Below are 25,901 nucleotides of genomic sequence, written 5' to 3'. Positions count from 1 at the left end.
TGGATTGTTGAGCGAAAATCTACTAGCTTCACACTCCAGCGATCTAGCTTTGAGTAATACACTACTCACTGAAATGTCTTCTCTTATATTAAACAATCTTTCTGATATAAAACCAAATACTATTGAATCTGTAAATACAACTCAGGAAATAACTAATATAGAGAGAAAGAGTTTACAATATCTTATTGGATATATTTTTCAGAGAGTGTATACTAAATTTAAAAGTAGTAAAAATGTATGTAAGTATAGCCAACAGTGTGTTTCAATTTTACTGCGCTGTAGGGTTATGGAAGATGATACTCAGACACTTGTAAATATTAGAGATAGAGGGGGTTTGTGGAAAGTAAACAATATAATTCAAGATCTTTTTCTGACATGTGAGAATATTTTTCGTAAAAAAACAACACAAGTTTTTTTAAAACTAGATCCTGAAGTTCTAATCGAGTCCATGTCGACAAATTATATTGTTTTATCCCTTTATAAACAAGTTTGCGATGATCCAGAATCAACTGAAGTTAGTAAGAATTTGCTAGAGCACTTAATTACATTATTTGTAAGAGTTCGTTCATTTTCTTATGCCAAAGATATTGTTGAAAAACATAAGATGAGAAAGAAAACCTGTAAAACTCGTTCATTGCGATGCGAAATAAAAAAAGCAAGTGAAGGAAATTGACATAAATATTGAACATAAAAGGCTATTTTCATAGCCACACATCTTTTTAAAACATTAATGGCATAAAACTACTTTAATTCTGTTTAAAATTTTACTTAATATTTACTTAATTTATTAAAATAGTACTTCAATAATCTTTTTGTTGTAAATCTCATAGTAAATTCAGGGTTATGATCAATTGCGTATATATATATATATACAACCCTTAGATGTTGTCCGAAAGTTTTTTCGATATTTTGTTGACAAAAAGTAAAAATTAAAATGCAAGACCGGAATTTTTTTTTTTTTAATAATGATAGACTGCCTGCCCCAACCAAACCCTTAGTCGATGTAGCAGCACTCCCTTGCGGGTCAGGCTATTTGTCAGTCGATATAGCAGCACTCCCTTGCGAGTCAGGCTATTTGTCAGTCGATGTAGCAGCACTCCCTTGCGAGTCAGGCTATTTGTCAGTCGATGTAGCAGCACTCCCTTGCGAGTCAGGCTATAAGATAGTCGATGTAGCAACACTCCGCGCATGATTTACAGTAAAAAAAATAAAAATAAAAACATTTTATTAAAAAAAATAAAAATAAAAACATTTTATTAAAAAAAATAAAAAAAAAACATTGTTTATATTGTTAAAAACATTCACAATGTTTTTAAAACATTCTGGTCAATTAAATTTGCGTTTTTGTGGTTTTTTTAAAAAACGATTAATTTGTAATTAAATTAATGGTTTTTACTTTCGTCCAACACGGAAATGTTGGACGAAAGTTAAAAGTAATTAAAAGTGACGTATATGTTGGCGTAAGAATCACTTTTTTCCTTCCGCTCTTCCCAAAGCCAACAAACTATAGATCTATATATATATATATATATATATATATATATATATATATATATATATATATATATACGTAATTGATCATAACCCTGATCATTTAATATATATGTGTGTGTGTATATATATATATATATATATATATATATATATATATATATATATATATATATATATATATATATATATATATATATATATATATATATATATATCACACTGACATCACACTGATTAAGGGATAGACGAGGGTACATGCATAGACTGATTTAGGGAGAACCTGCAAGTAAGTTGTTAGCACATTGAAAGGTTTGGGTTAGGGCAGGGATCAGCTTTTTTTCATTATTTTTCCTTTTTCTAAAAAAACACTACTAAATAAACTAAAATTTTCTAAAAAAAAACACACTTAAAGAAAGGTAACATATTTTATCATGTTTTGCTCACTTTAGTTGGCAAGAGTAAGTATATATATATATATATATATATATATATATATATATATATATATATATATATATATATATATATATATATATATATATATATAAATAAAATGTCATTGTTTTCGTTGAAAGAGGTTACACACCCCATGAACCTTGATTATACCTTAGTTCCCTAATAAAAGTTTTTTTTTTTCTCAAAAAGTATATCAACCTGGGTCTCAAAAGGACCAGAATTTTATACAAATTTTAGAAATAATTGAAAAAAATCAATTTTTTTTAAACCAAAAATTATTAAGATCAAAATTATTAATAATTTTGTGACATTTAGTAGCAATATCTTTCTAAAAAGATTTTCATAAGGAAGAATAAAAATATTTTTTTAATAATTAAAAAGAGCTATTTATAGAAAAGAATTGTTTCTTTTTGCACCTCAATAACCTTACTCGCATGGGGCAATTTTCAGTTGCTACGGTACTGGCTGAGCCAATAAAATAAAATTTTATTGAAATGAATTAATTTTAGTTACGTTAAAGATATTCTTATGACTGTAGTGACAAAGTATTTCATCACTACATAGTCACACAAGTAATGAAGTACTTCATCGCTTTCATTTAACATATATTTTTTCAAAGCAAACTTTGATCACACCTGCGACCGTCGGTCACAGTTCCCCTTTATTTACTTATAAATAATTATGCAAGCAAATAGAAAACAAGCAAATGTTATTCCAAGTGAATTAAAATTATAAGTATTGATCTTGTTTATTTTAAATTTTTACTATACCTATGGCAGAATTAGTCTAAGACGTGGGGGGCAAGCTGACCCCCATGTCCCCTGCAACAGTCAAACCGCGCCCCCTAAAATATTCAAAAAAATAATTTTCCTTTTAAATAACTCTCAGGAGGGGGTCCAAAATCAGTAGTTTAACTTACTTGAACTTGATGGAAGCCCGCCAATTTTTTTTAATAAAATATGCCAATCGTATTTTGTTTAGAAATATTTTTTTGAAGAAAAACACAATGCCTTTAAACTAATTCATTTATAGATATTATAATTATTTTTTTTTATACCATTTATACCATTTATACTATTATAAATATAATGACAAATGACACTTTTATACCATTTATACCATTATAAATATAATGACAAATAATGCTTTTAAAACTTTGTGGTTATGAAAATAACCTTTTTATTTCAATTAATAAATGTGAAAAAGCAGAACTTAATGTTGGTTTGTAATTTGAATTAACTTTGAACTATTTTTTTTTCTTTTCGGTAAAGGATTATTTTCAATATCCATGATATTATTGTTAGTAGATTGAATGTTACCAGTAATTGGACGAACTGAAAATTGTGACTTGATTGTATTGTCATTGTAGCCAAAATCTTTGATAGATGGATTATCTTTTCTGCGACCAATTGCACGTTGTCTTCCAAAATAGTTTTCAAGGTTATCTTGGCAGAATCTTTCAGAAAATACAAATCGAACACCATTTTCAAGTAAAAATTTAACAACTTCTTTAAATGAATGCACTGTAATTTGCAAACCTTCATAAGTTTGAGAAGAAATAAACATTTTTGATTTTGAGCTCTCATCAAAACTTCCTTCTCGTTGATCTATAGATTCTTTCCACAATTTAAAGTATAAGAGGAAGTTATCTAACCAAGCAAATCTTGAATCATCTACTGATTCATAAGGTTTTAAAAATGGCTTTCTTTTTGTTATATGCTCAACACTGTTCTTTACATTCAAACTATCAAAAAACATATCCATCATTAAACAAAATTCTGCAGTTCCAGCAGCTTCTGGTGGTCCAAACTGCTTTAAAACATTTCCTACCGTTTCGCTCAATACTTGGGATGCAAGACGTACCCTCATCACAGAATATGGTGTTAAGTTTACATGATCGCTTGTTAGTTTAGGAACAAGTTTAAACCTCTTTCTAAATCAGAATTATAAAATGTTGAAATATGATTCCAAAGAAGAAAAAATCCACTATTCCACATGTAGCGTGATTTACATCCAGAACCAGAATTACTTAGACAGTTTCGAGAAGTTTTGATTAGATGAGGTACATCTGCAAAGAAAAAGATGAATCTATTATCATTACTAAATAAGTTTTTAGTGCGATATATAATTTTTTTCCCTGAGCCACCATCTAATTTCTTATGCATTTTGAAAAACTTCCTATTTGGAGATGCACCATCGGCAGTTGCAGCTATGACTTTCAAATTTATACTCTCCAGATAACGCACTGCTTTCCAAAATACTGGCATAAGTTGTGTCGATGTTACTCCAGTTGTGGCAAGTGTTGCTAGACTATAGGAAAGTGGGATTACTATACTTTTAACATGAAAAACTAAAACATAAGAGGCTAGCTCTCTCACATTTTTAAGTGTTGCATAGTTAGTTTGAATATCTCCTAAATCTACAAATCCAATTAACTCACCAGAGTATTTATCCCAAACCAAATCTTCTTGAACTTTCATTTCATCAAACAGAATTGTAACAAATCATTCAGAACTAGAGAAGTTAGAAGTTTTATTTGCAAGATCATTAATGACTTGAGGATTAAAACCTCTTGAAGGATGTATATAATTTTTGTAGTCTCTCAAGGTGCGTAAACTTGGAAGAACTAAAAATCCTGAACCAGTCTTACTATCAAAACGCAAATCAGAATATGCTGACGAAGATTTAGCTGCTAAATTGAGACAAAATTTTATTATCATTGGATGATATTTTACACTACAGGGGCTAGAAGCTTTAATATACTTTTGCTGCTCATTCCAAAATAGTTTCATGAAGTCTGGAATATTTTTTTGATTAAAACCAGAGTACAATGTTTTAAGGTCTTGATCAAGTTCTAAATTAACTTTTTTACTTTCCATATTCAAAACTGTTTTCATATGTTCAATCTGATTTTCCAACTGTTTGCATTTTAAACGATATTGTTGCAAACTTAATTTAATTCGTTCGGTGGAGGTAAATTTAAGAGGAGCATTCAGCTTTGCAGGTTGGTTTAAAGTTTTATTTTTATTATTTACTTCATAATTAGTTTTAAGTTGCAAAGAATGGCATGAATAACAACAACTCTGGGATTTTATTAAAATATTACAATTAAGTGAACGATAAAACTTATCTTGATTTAATCTAGGTTTAAGAGGAAGTTGCTTAAAAAGCAAGTAGTTAAATTTTTTAGTTATAACATGCTTTTCAAATTTAAAGTTTTGGTTGATTAAGTCTAAACTTTTTACTTCAACACCAGGACAAAGAACAAGAGTTTCAATATGACTTATAAATTTTGATAAAGAAACATTTAAAAAAGATCCTTTATATTGAAGGTACAAAAGATGATCTATTGGTAACATCCAACCAAAAATTCTTACACAATAGTCTAGCAACTCGTCGACATAAATTTCATACTTTGGTAAAATATGTTCTGGAGAATTACAAGCAATTACTATAAATCTATCATCCAAAGAAATTTTCCAACAATCATCAAGAGAGAGCTTTAAAATACGTTTTGTAAAATCATCAAAAGATGTGTAACATGACGTTGTAGTTCGAGAAATTAACTCTTGCGTCACTAAAAACTCCTCACGTTTTGTAATGGATATTGAACTTCGCTGTGATTGATTACTTTTCTTAGGGAGATTTAGAGTTGGGAATGCTCCATCCTTTAAAATTTTTCGAGATAAGTAAACCCAAAATTGATCTTCAGTAAAGTGAAGCTCGCAAATATAAATGTTGAAGGAATCAATTCGTTTTTTCAAAGAATCATCGATGAGTCTGTCTCCAGTAATTACGTTAATAAGCTCATTACTCCATTTCTTATTTGCATCATTAGTTGGAGTAGGAACTTTGAAAATGCTGATACCTTTGTGTCTTCTTGAAGTTGAACAACCAAATATTGCACAATTTTCACCAGGCATATCAAAAAAAATCAATTTCAATAAAAATAGAAAGACAACTTTAAAAAATAACAGGCAACCGCTAACAACAACAATCTTTTTGTGCAGGTTCGGAAGTCCGGAAACGAGAAAAAACAGTACCCAGCAAGCATTTATTATTAAGCGATAACGCGTTGATTTATTGACGTTGATTTTAGCGTTGAAATGGAAACAAAATATCGACGTTGAAATATCAACATTGATTCAACGTCATTAAATTAACGTTGTACTAACGTTGATTTACAAACGTTGATTTGGAAACAAGAAATCGACGTTGAAATATCAACATTGATTCAACGTCAATAAATTAACATTGAACTGATGTTGATTTATAAACATTGATTTAAGCGTTGATTTGAAAACAAGAAATTGACGTTCTAATATCTACATCGATTCAACGTCAAAAAAACAACGTTGAAACATAACACTTTAAAAAGTTTACTAAAATGTATATGTTAAAGTTTTTTACAAAGGAGATAATTTCTTTTTCTTTTTCGAAACTACTTCCGCTTTCACTTGACTCAACGTTATCGTCTACTACGAATTCATCTTGATTTTTTTCTTTATCACTTTCGTGTCTTCATCGTCTATTTCGTGGTTGTCAGGTTTCCGTTTACCTCCATTCAAACGATAAGGTGCATACTTTAGGCAAGAGGCTATAAATAATCTAGTTTCTTTGTCTGTTGCCTTAGGCTCAAAGCGCTTAATCGATTCTAAAAAATAAATGCAAAAACATTCAAATTTGGTCAAGTGAATAAAATTGTATAGAAAGGAGGAAAGAATATCTTCAATTTACATTATTTCATAAGAATACATGAAGTTTACAATTTTAATGTAAACTAATATATTTTATTTTTTGAGTTTTTATATCTATTTTTTGTAAATTCAACTAAATTCATTTATTTTTAACAGGCAGCCATTAAAAAGAAATGTAAATATATAAAAATATATAGATCAACATCTTTTCCATTTTCAACACTTAAAATTAAAATTACAGCTACCAATTACTGTTTTGTAAACATTTAACCATTCTGGTTCCATTAATTGTGTGGAACTTTTTAGATATTTCGCTTATTTGGAAAGTTATTTGGACCAACCTCCGTAATACTATATGTTGAAATCCTGAGTTTGAAAACCGAAAGTACCTTATAAATATAACTAACATATATATATATATATATATATATATATATATATATATATATATATATATATATATATATATATATATATATATATATATATATATTATATATACATAAAATATAGTATATATATATACATAAAATATAGTATATATATATACATAAAATATAGTATATATATATATATATATATATATATACACATATACATATAAATATTTTATATGTATATATATATACATATATTATAGTATATATTACATATATATAATACATATATTATAGTATATATTACATATATATACATAATATATACTATATTATATATATATAATATATATACTATATTAAATGATTTACTTGAATGAATGTTGCATACAAAACAACAGCAAGTTAAAGGACAGCTAAAACTCACAAATGATATAGTAAAGAAACCTACCATTATCTTTTATTATTAAATATTCACTGTATATGACACAAAGTCAGCCATGCTATACATACAGTCTGTTCAACTGACTAGAGGCTACCGGCTAACTGTTTTAGAAAACAAATAATTTTACTCCACTTCAGATACTCCTGGTAACATTACAGTCACATGACATATTCACAGCTAATCTTATAACTTATTCAACAAAATACAAAATTCCATATAATTTTAGAATATGAATTGTGAAATATATATACAGATTATTAGTTTGTTAATTAAATATACAAGTTATTGTTACTATATTGGTGTAATTCTATTTAAATTTTCCAGATTATCAAGTTGCAATAGTTTGTTATTTTTAAAATACATGTTATCGGACTACTAGTATTCACGTCTAGCTTACGTTACACTAGTTTTAATGACTTTCAACCAATTTTATACTAACAACTCATACCATCAAGACATTATAATACAGTAGACACACACAAAAACACTGCATTGACTGTCTACATTACATACACATCTATAAGACTCAAAACAGTTCACAACTCTCACTGACCCTCGTTAAACTGCAACAAAGCACTGCACTTATGACACTTATGTCAAAAAAGTGACTTACAATTGTATGCAAGTTGTACTGAGCCCCACTAAGTGTCCTCTGGTCCCAGTGTCAATTCAGAAGTCTGTGGCAATTGCCCTGACAGGATACTCCAAGAATAGTCCTTTTGGGATAACAGAATGGGATACCTTAACAAAATACCCTGGTGTAGACCCAAAGTAGAACTTCTTTTGGGATGTCGGTTTTAGGCAAAAGCTGGAGGTCTTCTTGTGTTTATACTGTACCATAAGGCGCAAACCCATAAGGTACTCAAGACGTCTATGACACACTTATATCAATAATGTATGTTTACCACCCTAATAATACAGACCACATAATAACTACTTATAAAACGAATAACTCTACCCCATCACTGATACTGTCTACACTCACACTTATGCTGGACACTAACGAAAACATAGGAGAACAACAGAAAATGACTCTTACATATCTCGACAATTGTTTATTGTTATTTTTTGTTTTTACAACATTTTACTTATCATTTTTTTAGTATTTTTCTACTTTGAGGCTCTTTTTTTTCACTGGACATCTGTTCATTTGTACTTTTATCTCACTCTGCTAAACTCTTTTTAACTTATTATTCATCTCTAAAGCGTTCACTGCTTGGTGCAGCTTCACAAAAATGCATTGCATTTACAACATAATAATGTTTGTCAGGAGTTTTGATCATTTTGTAATAAAATTGATAATTCGTTTACAAAATCAAACATAAAGCTCTCTTCAGAAGAAGGTTTGCTCTTTCAAAATGGTTGAATACTTGAAAATGAGCAAAGTATGGGCCATAAAGCGACTTAAGTACTTTTAAATAATGGCATCCCATCAACATTCACAACTAATTCAATTTTCTCCAGATCTGGAAATTTACTTTAATGTTTTAAAATATTAGTTTCCAAACCATAATAAATGTAATCGCCACCACACATATTCTGCAGAGGAATGTTACATGGAGTTTTCAATAATTGGAAGTTCCGCATGGCCATTGTTTCTCAAAATAAAAAAGAGTTGATTCGATGCAGAATAAGAAGTTTGGTTTACAACAACCCATTCCGCTAATTTTTCACGAAGATTTCCATTTACTGTTTTTTCTATGTCATCTATGTCTGATTCTGATTCTTGTGTCTTGAATCATGAAAACATTTATATCTATACGTTTCCATGATTCAAGACACAAGAATCAGAACTACCCGAGTCAAGATTGGAGAAAACACCTTTAAGTTTTTCCTCAATTGATTCTTCTGAAACAACTCTATAATCTGAAATAAATATTTATTGTTTATTTGTTTTTGTTGTATTATCTGTCTCAGTAAACAAATCAATTACTATTTTATTCATTTTTCTCCATTACATATTCTGTGATGACATATTAACTGAATACTTTTATTTCTATAAATAAATATATTATCAGGTTAGCCAGGAATATATTTTATATAGCGTTTTTGCAATATTGGGAATAATATTGTTATTGTTCTACTAAATATTAAAATTTTTTTATAAAATTGTCATATATATATATATATATATATATATATATATATATATATATATATATATATATATATATATATAAATATAAGTAAAAACTTTACGTTCATATATTCAACAGTGCTTGAAGAATGATTTCAGAGCTATATAACAAACTTATATTATTAATATAAGTTTATTTTATATTATTAATATAAGTTTATTAATATAAATACAAACTTATATTATTAATATAAGTTTGTATAAGAGATTAAATACGTTAATTATAAGTACAGTGAAAATTCACTGTACCTAAGGATGCGTTTTTTGATACGTACAGTGAAAATCTATTTTTAGAATATTTTTGAAAATTTACTTTCCATTTCTTAAGTGCGCATGCTTAAAACAACGAGTTTATTTTAGAAGAAAGTTTTTGTAGATAGAAGTGTTAAGAGTTTTAATAAGAGTTCAAAAGATTAAAAAATGGAGGATATTTTCATTAAGAACTATAAAGATTTTGATGAAGCAGAAAAGTCTGTTAATGAATATTGTAGACTAAATTTTCACCCCGTTAAAATTGATTCAAAAGAAAAAGTTGAACATTACAATAAAAAAGTAAAGGAAGGTTCCCAGATTTGTTGTATTCCTCTTGATGCTATATATGGTTGTAGGTGAGCCCAATATAATAATAATAAAAAATGATTATAGTATTGATAATACCAGTAATGATAAGGTAAGCTGTGACGATTACTGTGACAGCTTACCTTATTTTTACTGGTGTTATCAATACTATTGTATTTATATATATTTTATTTATATATATATGAGTGTACACTCATATATATATATATATATATATATATATATATATATATATATATATATATATATATATATATATATATATATATATATATATATATATATATATATATATATATATATATATATATATATATATAACTGCAGTACAGTACTATATACACAATAGTGTATACTGTATATACTATGTCATACTGTCATAGTCTATGACAGTATACACTATTGTATATGTGTATACTATACATAGACTATGTATAGTATGCACATATACAATAGTGTATACTGTCATATTATATACAGTATACATAGTATATGCCAGGGTTGGAAAAAACCCGTTTTTTTTTTAAAAAAACCCAGCCTACTGGGTTTTTTAGTGTGTTATTGGGTTTTTTTTAAAATAGCTTTATTTGCTTAGAAAATGAAAGACATAATACCTATTTTGCATTCAAATTATCTTTAAACAATTAATTTTTTCAAAATAATAATTAAAAACACATGGTAATAGTTATTTTTTTTTATTGAAGAGAGCTTTTACAAGAAAAATTTAATAAATTGAAGAACTGTAAATAAAATTCTCCTTACATAATTTTACTTTGTTTGATTATTACAATAATTTTCAATTCTTGTCAGCTTTTCAGATGTTTTTGACAGAATTCCAGTTAAACACTTCCTCTGGGATCATCAAGAATAAACTAAAACAAATATAAATTACACTGAAATAATAGAAGTAGAATTTTTTTCAGAATTTAGATGGTTATACTGAAGTTAAAAACGATTTTTTCTACTACTTACCTACTTATTATTCAGATTTGATATCATCACAGGAACTGCTGTCAGCTGCTGAGCTATTGTGAAATGATTTGTAAATCTTCACAAGTTTCATTGCCTTATCTGCACCAAGACGATTCCTGATCTTCGACCAGACAAATCCGAAGGTTGAAAACCATCTCTCAATTGAGGCTGAGCTAGCAGGACAGGAGTGTAGAGAAACTAGAAAGCTGCAGAAATTGGCAGAATTCTCTTTATCCCTGATTTGAGATCTAGTAACCTTTCCTTTCATGATGTTCCACCATTCTGATGGAGAGATAACCTTCAGTGATTCTGAGAACATTTGTTTGGGGAACACCTCCCTGTCCTTCAAGTTAAACTTGTAAAGTAAACCCAAGAAATCAGGGTTCCTGTCCTCTAACCATTGTTCTGCACTGTTTTCATTATCATTATCAATGTAATCATCTACATAGCGATGGTCAGTTATTTAGGCCAAAATATGAAAGGGTTATACAGCATTTTGAAATCTCTTCTTTATTGCATCATAGTATATGGATAGCTCTTCATCCTTTATCAATGAATACCAGATATGAACTGTGCCAGAGAGATGACAGGAATCACTCTGCATCTTGTCTAAGGCAATCCCCAATTTTTTCATTTTACTAAGAAGACGACTTGCCTCACGTTTGATGGCTATATTCTCAATTATTCTTCCAATATTGGCTGGAAAATCTTCTATCTTCTCTCTATAGATCTCCACGTAGAAGTTATAATTTTTCTGGCATGTCTCAATGCAGGCAACTTGAGAGTTCCAGCGTGTTTCATTTGGCAGCTGAGGCATTCATCCACTTTTTTCTTTTAACAAACTATGGGCCATATGCACATTTCTAGAATATTTCTGAACTTCAACAACCTGTTTTAGAATTGTTGAAAAAGAATTGCAAATGTCTTTCTGTACCAAATTCATATAGTGTGCATTACAGCCATATGTTAACATATCAGGATACTCTTGTTTGATCAGCTCTTTCATTTTCTTTATCTTAGCTTCATTGTCAGTGCAGATAGCAAATACAAACTTATTATAATCATTTTTTATGCTAACTATAGCTTCATTGATGATTATGAAGCAGTATTCTGCAGTTTTTTTTTCTGATCCTAAGTCAACTATGTTGTACAGATAACTCTTTTTTCCATCATAAAACGAGTGAGCAATTATTGGGTCATTTCGAATACTAGACCATCCATCTTGACAAATTATCGTGTCTTTGGTTTCCAGTTCGTTCTTTATACCAGCTGACAGATCATCATAGACTTCATTTAATAGATCTCCTCCCAGTTTCTTTCGGCTTGGGGTGACATACCCAGGACGAAGAAGAGAGCAAAGTTTCTGAAACTCACAATTTTCCACTGAATTAAAAGACATGTTAGAGCTGAAAAAAAACCGGGCAACTTGCTTGTCTATGACATCTTTCTGATCATTTGATGTTCTAACTACAAAGTTATTTAAGTTACTACTTTTAAACCTTTTTGCTGGTGTGGAGCTGGACATAATAGATCCTTCGGAAATTGAAGTATCTGACTCATTTGAGGCTAATATTACTTGTTGAGCTTCCAGGTCTTGGTTCTTGTTCATCAGTGTCCTTCTTTCTCTCTTTACACTTCTCCAAATGAATACGAACTCTTTCAATTTTTCCACTAATCTTCTCTGAACAATGGTCACACTGAACACTATTTTTGTCTCCTTCTATCTCACTGACCTCCTTCCACTCCCATCCTTTCTTCCTTCCACTTCCGAATGGCATTCTTATAATGATTTTTTTCTGAAAAATACACATTGCATCGAAATATGCAACTTAAATACACTTAATGCTACACAAATAATAATACTGTATGAATAAAAGTTTTGTAATTTGTAAGATAGAACACAGGCCTGATTTTGATATGGTTGATGAAAGCCACTGAGATCACTGAAAGTATATTGTAAAAAATACTAAAACTATTTTTTCAGAAATATTTCAAAAAAATCATGTCTTTTAAAAATTTTGATTCTTATTAAATACTATATTCTGATCATATCCATATCCTCTTCTTAATAATAATAATCTTTTAACTAGTCATAATTATGTTTAAATGTTTTCTGAAATAAATAAATCGCAGAAAAAAAGCAAGCAAAGAGAATCCTTTAAATAAAATATTATTTTTAAAAAACCCAAAAAAAACCCGGGTTTTTTTGGGTTTTTTTAACTGGGTTTTTTTGGGTGGGTTTTTTAATGGGTGGGTTTTTTAATTTTTTTGTGATTTTTATTTTTTAGTTGTTATTCGTGGTGCAACTCTCTCTCAACTCTTCAACTCCGAAACACAAAACTTGCCAAGCAAGGCCGCTGCGCGGAGAAACTAAGTTGAGCGCGGTACTTCCAGGGATGTGGTGGGAGAAGAACTCCGAACCTCTCGCTTACAAAGCGAGCGCTCTTACCACTACACCACTACCGCATATACAGTACTTATATATTAGAATTTATATATTGTCAATATATAAATTATATAACAGCCATATAAAGTATATATATGATAGGGATGTGAGAAAATTTTGAAATTTTAAAATAAAAAAATATATGCCTCTAATTTTGAATTTTCTAAAAGTATTAATATTTTCTTAGTAGGTCAAGTATTTCAAAAGTTATGGAATTTTTAAGTTGTGATTTTTAAAATACGGAGAGGCTATAAAAAGTTGGACCCAAATTTTTTTTTTTTTTTTTTGCCAAAAAAAGTATATTCTTCTAAATTTGTGTCACTTAACTAAAAAATTATATATTAAAATAAAGCATAGAGTGTAGTGAACAAAAATTTTGTTAAAAATATAAAATTGAATATATAATTTTAAAATTTAAAACTAAATATAAAGTTTTATATGTTAAAACAAAAAAGCCACAAGTTCCAAGGCCAAGAACAAGGACAAGAGTTTCAAAGCCAGGGATAAGGTAAAGGACAAATCCAAGTATTTCACGGGTAATACGTACATTTCGATCTGCAAACAACCAATCCGCATGTTTCAAAATTAAATCAAAGTTATGCGCATAAGTTGTCAATAAGAAAATATATTTGAAAATAGAAATATATTAAAGCCAAAAACAAAAATACGTAAAAATTTAAAATTATATGATGTTAATATTAAAAAAAAATGTCTTTTTTTTTTATTGAACTTTCATACTTTTTAAATCCAAACTTTTCGATGAATGAATACATGTTTGTTTTTTTATAAGGATATTGCTTATAAGCATATGAAGGCTCAGATTTAGAAAAAAATAAGCATATTTAAACATATTGGTGAGCCTCAGCTTGTATTATATTACAGATGTTTATGAGCGCAGTTCAACTAATACTAAGATTTTCGAAAGTGCATGAAAACTATTTAATGAAGTTTTTGTGATTTAAAGCAAAATCTGTATCATAAATCTATGTAAAAATATCTATGCAAAATATGTATCATAAATCAAAAACATATATATATATGTATCAGAACAGAAGATTTTTTGTGTCTCGCTTACAAAACTTACAAGATCGCACATGTTTTCAAAAAGTATTGCAATATCTTAAGAAAAAGTATTGCATATCTTGAGAAATATGCTTAAGAGCCATTTTCTGTAAGAACCAGACAGTTGCAAATACTAGTTGTCACTGATTTAGTTCATTTTAGCATATTTGCTTTGTATAATAGATGCAATTACAAATACAAAATATTTTGGTCTAAATATTTGTCGTTCGGCCAGGGCGGTACTTTAAAATTCAGATAAATTTAGTCAATTTGCTTATTTTTCATTATGTCATACTTTAAGAAGCTACAACTGAAACATTTTAATATGTTTTATCAAATTATTTATAACAGACAGACACAAGTTTAACTAGAAAAATTAAAAATTAAAAGTTATTCATTGTCTACAAATCATAGCCTTAAAGTACAATAATTGTAAGTACAAACTTTAAAAAGCCGTTTCTATTAAAGCCAACATAGCCCACATGGATTTTTTTTCCACAGATGATAGCTGTGGATCTAATCTTCCATTAAAAAAATAAAAATGCGCGGCGTTGCATTGGCATCTCAAAATACAAGCCGTAAAAATCACGTTTTTGAAAAACCTTTTCTAACTTTAGACCGCTATAAAAACTAAAGCCAAAGATTTTGAAAAATATGTAACTAGAAATGTGTTTATAAAAGTGTTGACTGCAACATACAAAAAAATTTTACGTGCAATCTTAACTTACTTTTTAAAAAAATAATTTTGAAAAATATAACAATATGATATTTTTCATAATATTTACAAATACATTTCATAATCATGCATTTATTAAATAGAATGTTTAGTTTAATTGTTTTTATATATTCTGTAAATGCTTTGCAACATTATATAAAACTACTAAATATGTGGTAGAATGAATTAAATAACAAATATTGTACTTATTTCTTACGAAGAAGTAGGCTATTTAAGATAACGTTTGCTTTATCAAAGTCGCTTGCAGGCACAGTAAAATATGATCTTGGGTTTATTGGAATTGGTGGCACAATTTGACATAAAATTTTATCTTCCTTGTAGTTAAGGATTTTCTCTGCAGCTGGCCATTTGAAACAGTTTTTGTCACATGTTACATATTCCATGCACGAAACACTTACGCTATTCTCATCAATCTGAACAGTGAAACAACTTGTTTAATTGAATAACAACATTTAAATAAAACAACTTTTAAACGTGGTATTGCAGAAGAAATTAAATAAAAATAAATTACCTTTGTAACTATACTAGGGTAAAATATGTTATTATATTCCACAGCCATCCAACTGTCTCTCTTATACGCAGCTAGCTCATCGATAACAAAATCCCCCTGAATAAAAAATGCAGTGATAACAGAAACAATTTTAAACTGATATTAAAAGTTAGCTATCAATGTCAATATTATATTTTAAATTCTTTTATAATATATTATAACATTAACCTGCTCTTGTATTGCCATTCCAAATTCATTTTTATCATCTTGATTGTTATTTTTAGCATTTTGACCATCATCGTTGTCATAATAAGTTCTATCACTCAGTTCTTCTTCAGTTGACTGATTGCTTGCTTTTTCAATCGTTTTTTTTTAATGTCTCTGCTTTATACTGTCTGGTCCATCTTGAAAACAAAGATTTAATCTGCTGCGTAGTAACATTATTGGCGGTGATCAAAATCTTTATGAAGTAACTTCTCCACTCATTTTTTTACCTATCTGTTCACCTTCCATAAAGTATTTATACAGCACGCAACTTTGAGCATAAGAAAATCTAAAAGTGCTTCTTATCAAAATCCTCCCAAACGCCCCCCAGTTGTTTGAACAACCAATCACTCAAGCTTGTGGACTTAGTATCTACAAACATCATGAGGTTTTTCAATATATTAGATATCCCATCTGGCTGGCTTGAAATGGATCCAAATTTGTGGAAGCAGGATAGTGTCTTTATTGAAGGAAAGAAGATGTTCAAGACCGTGTATGTTGGAGAAAGGGCATTATATATATATATATATATATATATATATATATATATATATATATATATATATATATATATATATATATATATATATATATATATATATATATATATATATATATGTATATATATATCATCATCATCATTATCATCGTTTTAGCGTTCTTGTTTCCGTGCTTGCACGGGTTGGACGTTTCTCATAATGCCCTTTCTCCAACATACACGGTCTTGAACTTTTATTGTGTTTCGATGAAGGTGAGTTTTTTATACAGTTTCTCAATACTTAACGAAGCCCATAATACTGTAATTAGCAATTAATTTTTTATTCAATATCCTCAATAACATTGCACCGAGGAAGTGTATTGTTTTGATGGCAATCAAAAATAAATTAATGTGGGTATCATTTTTGTCAATTGCTTTTGAATTTGTTAAAAGCAATTATTATAGGCTTGATATTTTTTATAAAACCCCAAAAACAATTTGGAATTATTGTATTGATATACAATAATGCCAAAATTGTTGAATTAAAAATTTTTAATTTATTAAATAATTTCCACACAGCATGTAGCATAATATAAAAATGTAAAAAGCATTTTTGTATTATTATTTATATTATTAGCATAATATAAAAATGCATGTATAAAAATACGATAACAATAGCTGTTTGAAAGCAATTAAAACTAATTAAAAGCATAATTTCAAATTTAAGATCACACATACTTTTTTTTATATAACAATCTACACTTTTATTAACGTATTTCCATTTATCATTTTTTTCAAATCTTTTGGGTTTAGTTTTTATAGCGGTCTAAAGTTAGAAAAAGTTTTTCAAAAACTTGATTTTCATGGCTTATATTTTGAGATGCCGATCCAACCCCGCGCATTTTTATTTTTTTAATGGAAAATTAGATCCACAGCTATCATCTGGTGTAAAAAAATCCATGTGGCTATGTTGGCTTTATTATTTAATAATTGGCTGCTTAATGTTATTACTTTTTTACAATTATTGAACTTTTAGGCTATGATTTCTAGACAATGAACAACTTTTCATATTTATTTTTTAATTAACTAGTTTAACTTGTGTCTGTCTGTTATAAATAAGTTGATAAAATATATTAAAATAAAAAATGTTCTAGTAGTAGCTTCTTAAAGTATGACATTATGAAAAATAAGCATACTGACTAAAATTTATCCGAATTTCAAAGTACCGCCCTGACCGAATCACAAATATTTAGACCAATATATTTTGTATTTGTAATTGCATCTATTATACAAAGCAAATATGCGAAAATGAACCCAAACGGTGACCTTCAGTATTTTTTTTCTTGAAAATTGTCTGGTTCTTACAGAAAATGGCTCTTAAGCTTAAGCACATTTTTAAGCCTCTTAACTTTTTGCTTAAGCATACCCGAGCCTGTTTCAAAAAATTCAAATGCTTTTAAATATAAAAACATGTATTTTACTCTGAATGAAAATTTTAAAATCTTTGAACATTTTTTTTTTATTTCAAAAAAACAAATTGTTCATACAATTTATTGTCTTCAAAATATTCATATGTAATTACTTTTTATTCATTGTAATACTTTTTAAACTTTGTAATTTCCTAAAGGCAAAAAAGATCTTGCTAAAATAAACAGAAAATTAGTAATTTACTGCTGTATTCAAACAAACAAAAAAATGTCAAGGCTAAAAAGTTTCAAGGCCAAGGATGAAAGTTGCAAGGTCAAGGACCTATTTTTTGGGCTTAAGGCAAGATCAAGGCCTAGGACTAACAACTCTGTATATAATCTGTAAAAAAATATGTAATCAGCGTGGAAAATAAGAAATCAAAGTCGAGCGGTCAAACTGACCGGCTAATACATAAAATTGACGGTCAATTGCTATTTTTGGGCGGTCAAAATTTTAATCTTTTTTTGGTTTAAATTTTCATTATAGTAATTATTCTGCATGACGAAAATTTTTAAATAAAAAAATAACTTGATACTTTAAATTGAACGAACTCGTATTCCTTATTTGTATTCTATTTTTTATAAAAATAAAAAATTTATGTTTTTATAGTATATCCAAATAATTTAAACTGAATACTTAATCAAGTATCGTTTTATGTAATACTACTATGATAATTGCGTAAGGTAGAAAAAACAAAGTTTTATATAACTTAAAAATGTTTTTTTAAAGATACGTTTCATCTGATTCATTATCCAAAGTTTAATCGAAAGACGATTTTAAATCTAAAGACTCGTCTGATGACGATACAATTAATCAATTAATTAATTAAATCAATTTATGTTTTTATAGTTTTTTTGTTGCTTTTTTTGAATAAATTTTTAGACTTTCTTGAGTAGGCCTTCGCAATGTCTTCGGTCTATAATTCAATGGCAGGATTCACATCAAATTCTTCACTATTTGTTTCATCAGTGCACACCCGAATTAAATTATTTAGCCGTTTTCAGTTAAGCGATTACTTGTGTCAGTTTTAATTCTATACATAAGAGAAAAAAGACGCTCAACCTTTCCATTCGAAACAGGCAATACGAACAACAATTCAACAAGAAGTAGAACTGGACAAAAAATCTTTTTTCATAGAGCTCGAAAAAATTTGATACCATACTTAACGGTACTCAGTTTTATCTGGTGCCAAATATTTAATAGTGTAATCAACTAAGTTATGCCAAGCATCTAACATATTATTTACACTCCCAGTGAAGCCAGCATAACGTAACAGCATCATCAACGTAACGTATCATCAGTAAATTTGGGGCGAATACCTACAATTTCAAATGAATTATCCTCTTCAAGGGTAGCAACAAGCTTTCCTAATTGTCGTAACTTTTTTGGGGATTTTTTATAAATGTTATACATTTTCAAAATGATATTATTGACATCATTAAACGTTTTTATTTCTGCAAACTTATCTTTAACTCAATGTAATGAGCAACACACCAATCAAAAGTTATCCATGGAATTTCTTTCTGAAGTAATACATTTACACTTGTTCTACTTCCTCTATTTACAGCTGCGCCATCAGCACCAAAACCAACTTATTTAAATTCAAAAAATTTTGATATCTTCTGATTCAAGGGAATGACTGATTATATTGAAAACTCCTTCATATGTTCCATATTGAAGATCAGAAATAGAAAGAAAGAAAAGAAAGAACACTCAACGCTCATCTCGGTCTTTCTTATTGGAGTAGGATCGAAACTGATAATAAATATAGCTTCTTTTTCAATTACGGATACATCTGTTGATGCATCAATTAAAATACTGAAGTAATTTCGTGTTTTTAATTTCGTGAGAATATTTTACAAACTCAATCCAAAGTAATCAATAAAAGTTTCACAAGTTATTTTATTTCTATACGTTTGGCCAAACTCTACACCATGATTTTCTTCCAAACGTAGTATTTTAGGGTATACGCTAAGCGGAAGCTCTTCTTTGGCAATAAAGTATCCTACCTCAACTTTAGATCTTTCGTGGTCATGGTTTTCAGGCCCGATAAAGTATCAGTTTGCCGCATTTCTTTCTGCAGGTTGCTTAATTTATCATTTTGTTCGCTTACAACCATTCCTTTACTTTTCGTTGCTAATTCGTAGGCTCTTTGACGTTGCAAACCATTTGCACGATCAACTGCGGCACTGTGCTGTATCCTACAACTACCTTCATCGCTTCCCCATTCCAGCATATACCCTTTATAAATATCAATTTGTTTAGCATACTGACGACATACAGTACATTTTAATGGTGTAACATAATTTCCATTATTTAATATCTTAGCCAATCATTAGCATTATATTTTGCAAGAGTAGTGTTTACCTATTTTTGAGCTGTTGTTAGCTGTAATTTTCTACTATTGAGTTTTTTCTTCTTTTCAACAGGTGGTTTTAATTCTGATCCTGCTTGTGTTAAATATGAAAGTGTTGTTTGTCTCTTATTAGTCGCCTCCATTTTGAAGAGTTGATGTTAGACGATTCTCTTACAATTTAATAATATAAAAAATGTGCAAATTAGCGATTGTTAATTTGAAATTTATTTAAAAATAACTCATTCATTGCTATGACTTCGGAAATTGTGGGAAAAGGTTATGAGAAAAATAAATGAAAAAGAAGGAGAAAATGTTCTTTGTTACATTAATTTTAAATGATAATTAAATAAGAACTTCAGTCGTTACCGACGTTGAAAAAGAAAAATGATTGCACATTTTATATCTCATTTGTATCATTTTATATCTTTCATTCATTTTCATTTAAAATCATTTTATAAACTGCTAATGTTAATTAGTTGATAATAATGATAATGCCTCTCGCCGGCAGAAGCTGAACTAGTATTTAATAAAATCATGACAATCGTTTTATGAAATACTATCGAAATTATTTATGTTACTTAATACGAAACTTTATATTACAACATATATGTTTTTAAGATTTCAATAGTAGAAAAAAAAGCAATTGCGCATTTGGTAATTTTAAATTTATCTAAATATTTAAGTTAACTTCTCAGTCACTCAGCATCAACCGAACAAAGAGTCTTTAAAGTAGAGTCTTCGACCGCGTGGAGACACAAAGCAACTCAAACGACAACTTGTTCAAAACTCCTCATAAAGAAAAAATTTCCTCACCAACTGTATTGTCAACCCACGGAATGTTTTGACCCAAAATGCGGTGAACACAAAGAACCTCGACAATTTCAAATACGAACTTTCTTTTTTCCGAAGTCTTAACTAATTGAAATCTAAAAAATTTATTTTTATCACAGAGGGGCTTGCTGTGCGGCTCTTAGTCGATAATTTGTAAGTTTTATTGACTACGGATAAATTAAACTAAAAATAAAAAACAAATTTTTTCATTGCGATTGGAAGCAAATAGTTATTAGAAAAATAAATAAAATGATATAAATAAAATGTAGGAATAAAAAAATGTTCTTAGTTAACATTATATTATTATTAAAACAATAATAAAATAAGAACTTCGATCATTTATGAAAAAAGCAGTTATGGATTTTACCAACAGTAAAATGAAATTAGTATTGATAAATGAAGCAAAAAAATTTAATAGTTTACGTCATTTATAATACTCACAAACAAAGCGATTTTAAAGTAGCGTACAAACTATAAAATTACTTTAGAAGCTTTTTTCAAAGATTTACATTTTATGAAATTTTGGTAAATGCATTTTCAAAGACATCCTGATAATTTGTCAAACGTTATATAACTTTTTTTTTTTCAACCGATCAACCTTGACCGGGAAGTATTCATTTTGAGAGGTCAAAATAGCAATTTCAGTCATTTCGGGCGGTCAGTGACCGTTGACCGCCCGTTATTTTCCACGCTGTGTAATGTATACAAAGTTACGCGAAATAAGAAAATAAGTGTTGAGCACCAATCCGAATTCAATAAAACTACCATGTGATCCGGAAATTTTACATATGCGAACTCAGTGTAACAATGCTTCAAATTTTCAAATTAACAAAAATACCTTGTCTGCTTGGGGAAACCTAAACTTAATATGGGCACATCAGATTTACTTCAAATTTTGAGGATAGGTAGTTTAATAAATGTTATAAAAGACCCTTTGAATTTAAGAAAGTTCATTGCTTATATTAGGAGCAGTGGTTCATAGAAAAACACCAAGGATTTAAAATATAAAATTGCACTATATTTTCTTTAGAAAAATAACCATGAAACAAATCAAAATATAGGTTGATGTTTTTTTTAAATAAATAATAAATTTGTTTTATTTTGGTTCCAAAATAGCGATGAGCCTGGTTTAGCTTAATTCTACTTTTTGCTAAATCGATTATATTATGAATAATTTGATTTGAATAAATTTATTAAAATTAAAATTGAATAAATTAAATGAATAAATTATTATACACAATTAGGAAACAAAATGTTAAGAATAAAATGTTAGACAAATATTTAACATTTTATTTTTATTTTTAGTTTGCTTTTACAGGTGGATATGCAAACATTATGGGGAAGTAATGCCCAGTGTCTTAAAGAGAGGCAGAGGGTTACGAGACAATAGTGTTCTAGCAAGTGGTTGTAAGATGGCTATTTATGTAGCCTATAAAAAAGATATAAGGAGTTATTTTATTAAGAAAAAAAATTTAGTTCATAACCATCCACATGGGCCTGAGCAATTCTTTATGTATAGTTCGGAACGTCAACCAAAAGGAGTTCTCGAACAGCAGACAATGCTTCTGCTATCTCATGGTGCTAATCCTACTCTTGTAACAGACAATTTAAACAGACATGGTTTAAAGACAAGACCTCGTGATATTTATAACATAAAGCAAAGAATGAAATTTAAAGGTTTTTGTTTTGGTTGAAACTTAAATTTTAAAATGTATGTCTTTGAGTTATTCTCTTTTTTAAATGATTAATTTTTTTTCTTATCAAATAAACAGGTCCTGCTCTTGATGAAATTATTAAAGTTCTGGAATTACCGAACGTTATATCCCATATTGATGCCGATCTTGATAGAAAAGTAGAGTGTATCTCATGGACAACAACTGAACAAATAAAATTGTTAAAAAAGTATCCCGAGTGTATCATGCTTGATGGTACCTATAAGGTTTGTATTAACCTAGGTTTAGTGTGTGGCATAACATTTAAGGTTATACTTTTCCTTAAAACAATAGATATTTTAAAAAATTAATAAATTGTTATAAATAAATTTCCTATAAATATCCAGATTAACAACTTCTCGATGCCATTATACACAATGGCTGTTGTGGATCAAACTGGCATGGGGAGACCTGTAGTGCAGTCTTTAGTTTATCGTGAGGATCAGTCACATCTACAGCTCCTAATGACACATGCTAAGGAATGGGTCGGGATTGAAACTTTTCATAAGTCAATATTCATGATTGATAAAGCTCAAGCAGAAATATCTGGTCTACAGTCCGTTTTTCCAGGAAATAAAATATTTCTTTGTCGTTTTCATGTAGCTAAAGCTTTTATTTATCAAATTAAAAAGGGTAGATTTACAACTGACGATCAGGAATTATTATTCAAGGTTTGCAATTATAATATTAGTGTTTTTTGTTGTTTACCTTACTCACTATTTGAAAATATTTTTATAAAAATATTGTAAAAATGCAACTGTATATTCACTTTTATATATAAATATTTTTTTAGGCTACACAGAAATTAATTTATGGTAATCATGCAGCATGCACTGAAGCCTTGTTAAATATTGAAAAAAATTTCCCAACGTTCTATGTGTATCTTCAAGAAAACTGGCTGACAATACCAGAAATGTTTATGGGTCACTATAGAAAAGGTCTATTGCATTTAGACAATCATACTAATAACAGACTCGAAAGGTACTTATTTTAAGAGTACTTAAATAATATTAATGGAAAAGTCTTTTGATAGAAAAAGTTTTACATCAAACAAAACAATGTTTTTTTACTAAAGGAAGACTAAATTTTTTTAAATTTTGAAGTAATTTTTTTTATTAACTATTTTTCATTTATTTTTAGAATAATTAATATTATTATTCTGATTAGATATCATAGAACACTAAAAGATGTTGGCCTTTTGTCACGCATGTCACCTGGAAATCTTATAGATAAAATTCTTAAGGTTAATAGAGTGCAAATAGAAAAATCTAAACATGCAGACTTTGACCAGCAACTTAAAGTTAATAATAAACTTCCAGAGCCACTCAAGTTTTATTCGCGTCATGTTTCTTCTTTTATTCTTCGTCATCTCATTGAACAGTATGACAAAAGTGTAAAGTCTGATTTTAGTTTATATGAGGTTATTACTTTTTATTGAATATAATCCTTTTTTTATTACTGTTTGATTTTCAATAAGGCTGCAAAAAATTATTATTCACTTTATGGTTTTGTAGGACAGTGATTCATTACAGGTAATCCATCGTCAAACAACTTTTTATAACATAATAGACTGGGTTTGTGTCTGTGATGCTGCATCAGGGTTTGGAGTGCCATGTGCACATGTTCTTTTTGCTCTAAGAACTAAGAATGTTACAGTTAATGATCTGGAGTTGATTCATAAAAGGTAACCTTGTGAATTATAATATCTTGCTGCAAGAGGTAGGTGCAAACTAGTTTTTTTGTAGGGTTTCTTGTTCCAGTTGATGTATGTGTATATTGTGACTACAGCTGTTTTAGATAAATATTACACAAATAAATATTGACGTTTTTTCACAAAAGCATGCAAATAAAACACATTTGATCAAATCAATATTAGCAGTTTTTAAAGGAATAGGATAATATAGGTCCGTATTATTTCATTATATAACTTTATGACCATATTTAAGTTTCAATCCACTTATGTTATTGATGGCTAAACTAAAATTTATTTGATTAACAATCAATTTACAATTTAGTAAACAAAACATGTATTGTAATGTGCACACAATATACAAGTTATTGAATGTTCTGATTTTGTTTATTATAAAAGAAGTTATTTTAACAAGTTGTCTTGTCATTCAGGTTATCTAAGAAGCAAAGCAAACAATGATGCTTTGATACATTAATTGCTTTTTTTTATTGCTAAATTGACTGTTTGTTATAGTTCAATTAAATGAAAGAATTGATTTTATTTAATTTTTATTTAAATTTGTGAACACTGAAATAAAGGTTTTTCAAAACATTTTTCAACTTCACACTATTTACTATTTACAGAAATTATTTACAATATAATTGATTTATTTAGATGGATTTCACGTAATCCTGAAGTAAACCAGGTAAGTTTTGACCAATCGCCATCTCATATTACCTCAAGTATAGAATCATTACCTCTCTGTTGTGCCACATCCAAGCAAAGATTTACTACAGCAATGAGTTACCTTCAACCAATAGCCTCCTTGCTCTCTGAAATGCCACCCCAAAAATTTGAACTTGCAATTACCTTGTTAGAATCTATTAATCAACAATGCATTTCTGGTGAATGGGAACTTATGGTATGTCAATGGATTTTACATGCTTTCAGTTTATGAATCATTAAAGAAATGCATAAGAAAACTTTTAAATTTTTTTTAGTTTCAAAGTGATCCTTGTCTTGAAGGTTTTACGTCTACAGAAGATCAAAGTGATACTTGTATAAAAGGTTTTACACCTACAGAAGTTCTATCATCAAAAGAAATTTTAGAAGTTCAGTCAACTTCAAGTGCAGATTTTATGTCGACCCCACTTGAATGCAGAAATAAAGAAATATCTGAAGCATTCTCTCAAAAGCCACATACAAATTTAGTTTTAAGGCAACCCCAGCGGA

The 25,901-nt window shown here is 28.6% G+C and overlaps 1 protein-coding gene and 1 long non-coding RNA gene across 2 annotated transcripts; one reads left to right on the top strand and one right to left on the bottom strand.

Moving 5' to 3' along the window:
* Nucleotides 1-6,325: 6,325 nt before the first annotated feature.
* Nucleotides 6,326-6,942, bottom strand: LOC136088483 (uncharacterized). The gene is made up of 2 exons (XR_010642203.1): nt 6,893-6,942; nt 6,326-6,604 (listed from the first exon to the last, which is right to left on the bottom strand). It is a non-coding gene; the product is annotated as an uncharacterized LOC136088483 (long non-coding RNA).
* A 3,041-nt stretch (nt 6,943-9,983) lies between these two features.
* LOC136088991 (uncharacterized) lies at nt 9,984-24,979 on the top strand. The gene is made up of 7 exons (XM_065814338.1): nt 9,984-10,214; nt 22,606-22,964; nt 23,060-23,226; nt 23,347-23,670; nt 23,793-23,980; nt 24,167-24,419; nt 24,514-24,979. The coding sequence occupies exons 1-7, from the start codon at nt 10,027-10,029 to the stop codon at nt 24,685-24,687; spliced, it is 1,653 nt and encodes a 550-aa protein (XP_065670410.1). The 5' UTR covers nt 9,984-10,026; the 3' UTR covers nt 24,688-24,979.
* The last annotated feature ends 922 nt before the right edge of the window (nt 24,980-25,901 follow it).

The sequence above is a fragment of the Hydra vulgaris genome, chromosome 12 (assembly GCF_038396675.1).
Source record: "Hydra vulgaris chromosome 12, alternate assembly HydraT2T_AEP".
NCBI classification, from domain to species: Eukaryota; Metazoa; Cnidaria; class Hydrozoa; order Anthoathecata; family Hydridae; genus Hydra; species Hydra vulgaris.
The sequence above is the reverse complement of the archived record's forward strand: the minus strand, read 5'-3'. Positions and strand labels throughout refer to the sequence as shown.

Bases quoted from the DNA above. Each gene is read 5' to 3' on its own strand.
- LOC136088991 (XM_065814338.1), top strand. From the start codon at position 10,027: ATGGAGGATATTTTCATTAAGAACTATAAAGATTTTGATGAAGCAGAA. The intron at 10,215-22,605 runs GTGAGCCCAATA...TTGCTTTTACAG, and splicing joins GATGCTATATATGGTTGTAG to GTGGATATGCAAACATTATG. The intron at 23,671-23,792 runs GTTTGCAATTAT...ATATTTTTTTAG, and splicing joins ATCAGGAATTATTATTCAAG to GCTACACAGAAATTAATTTA.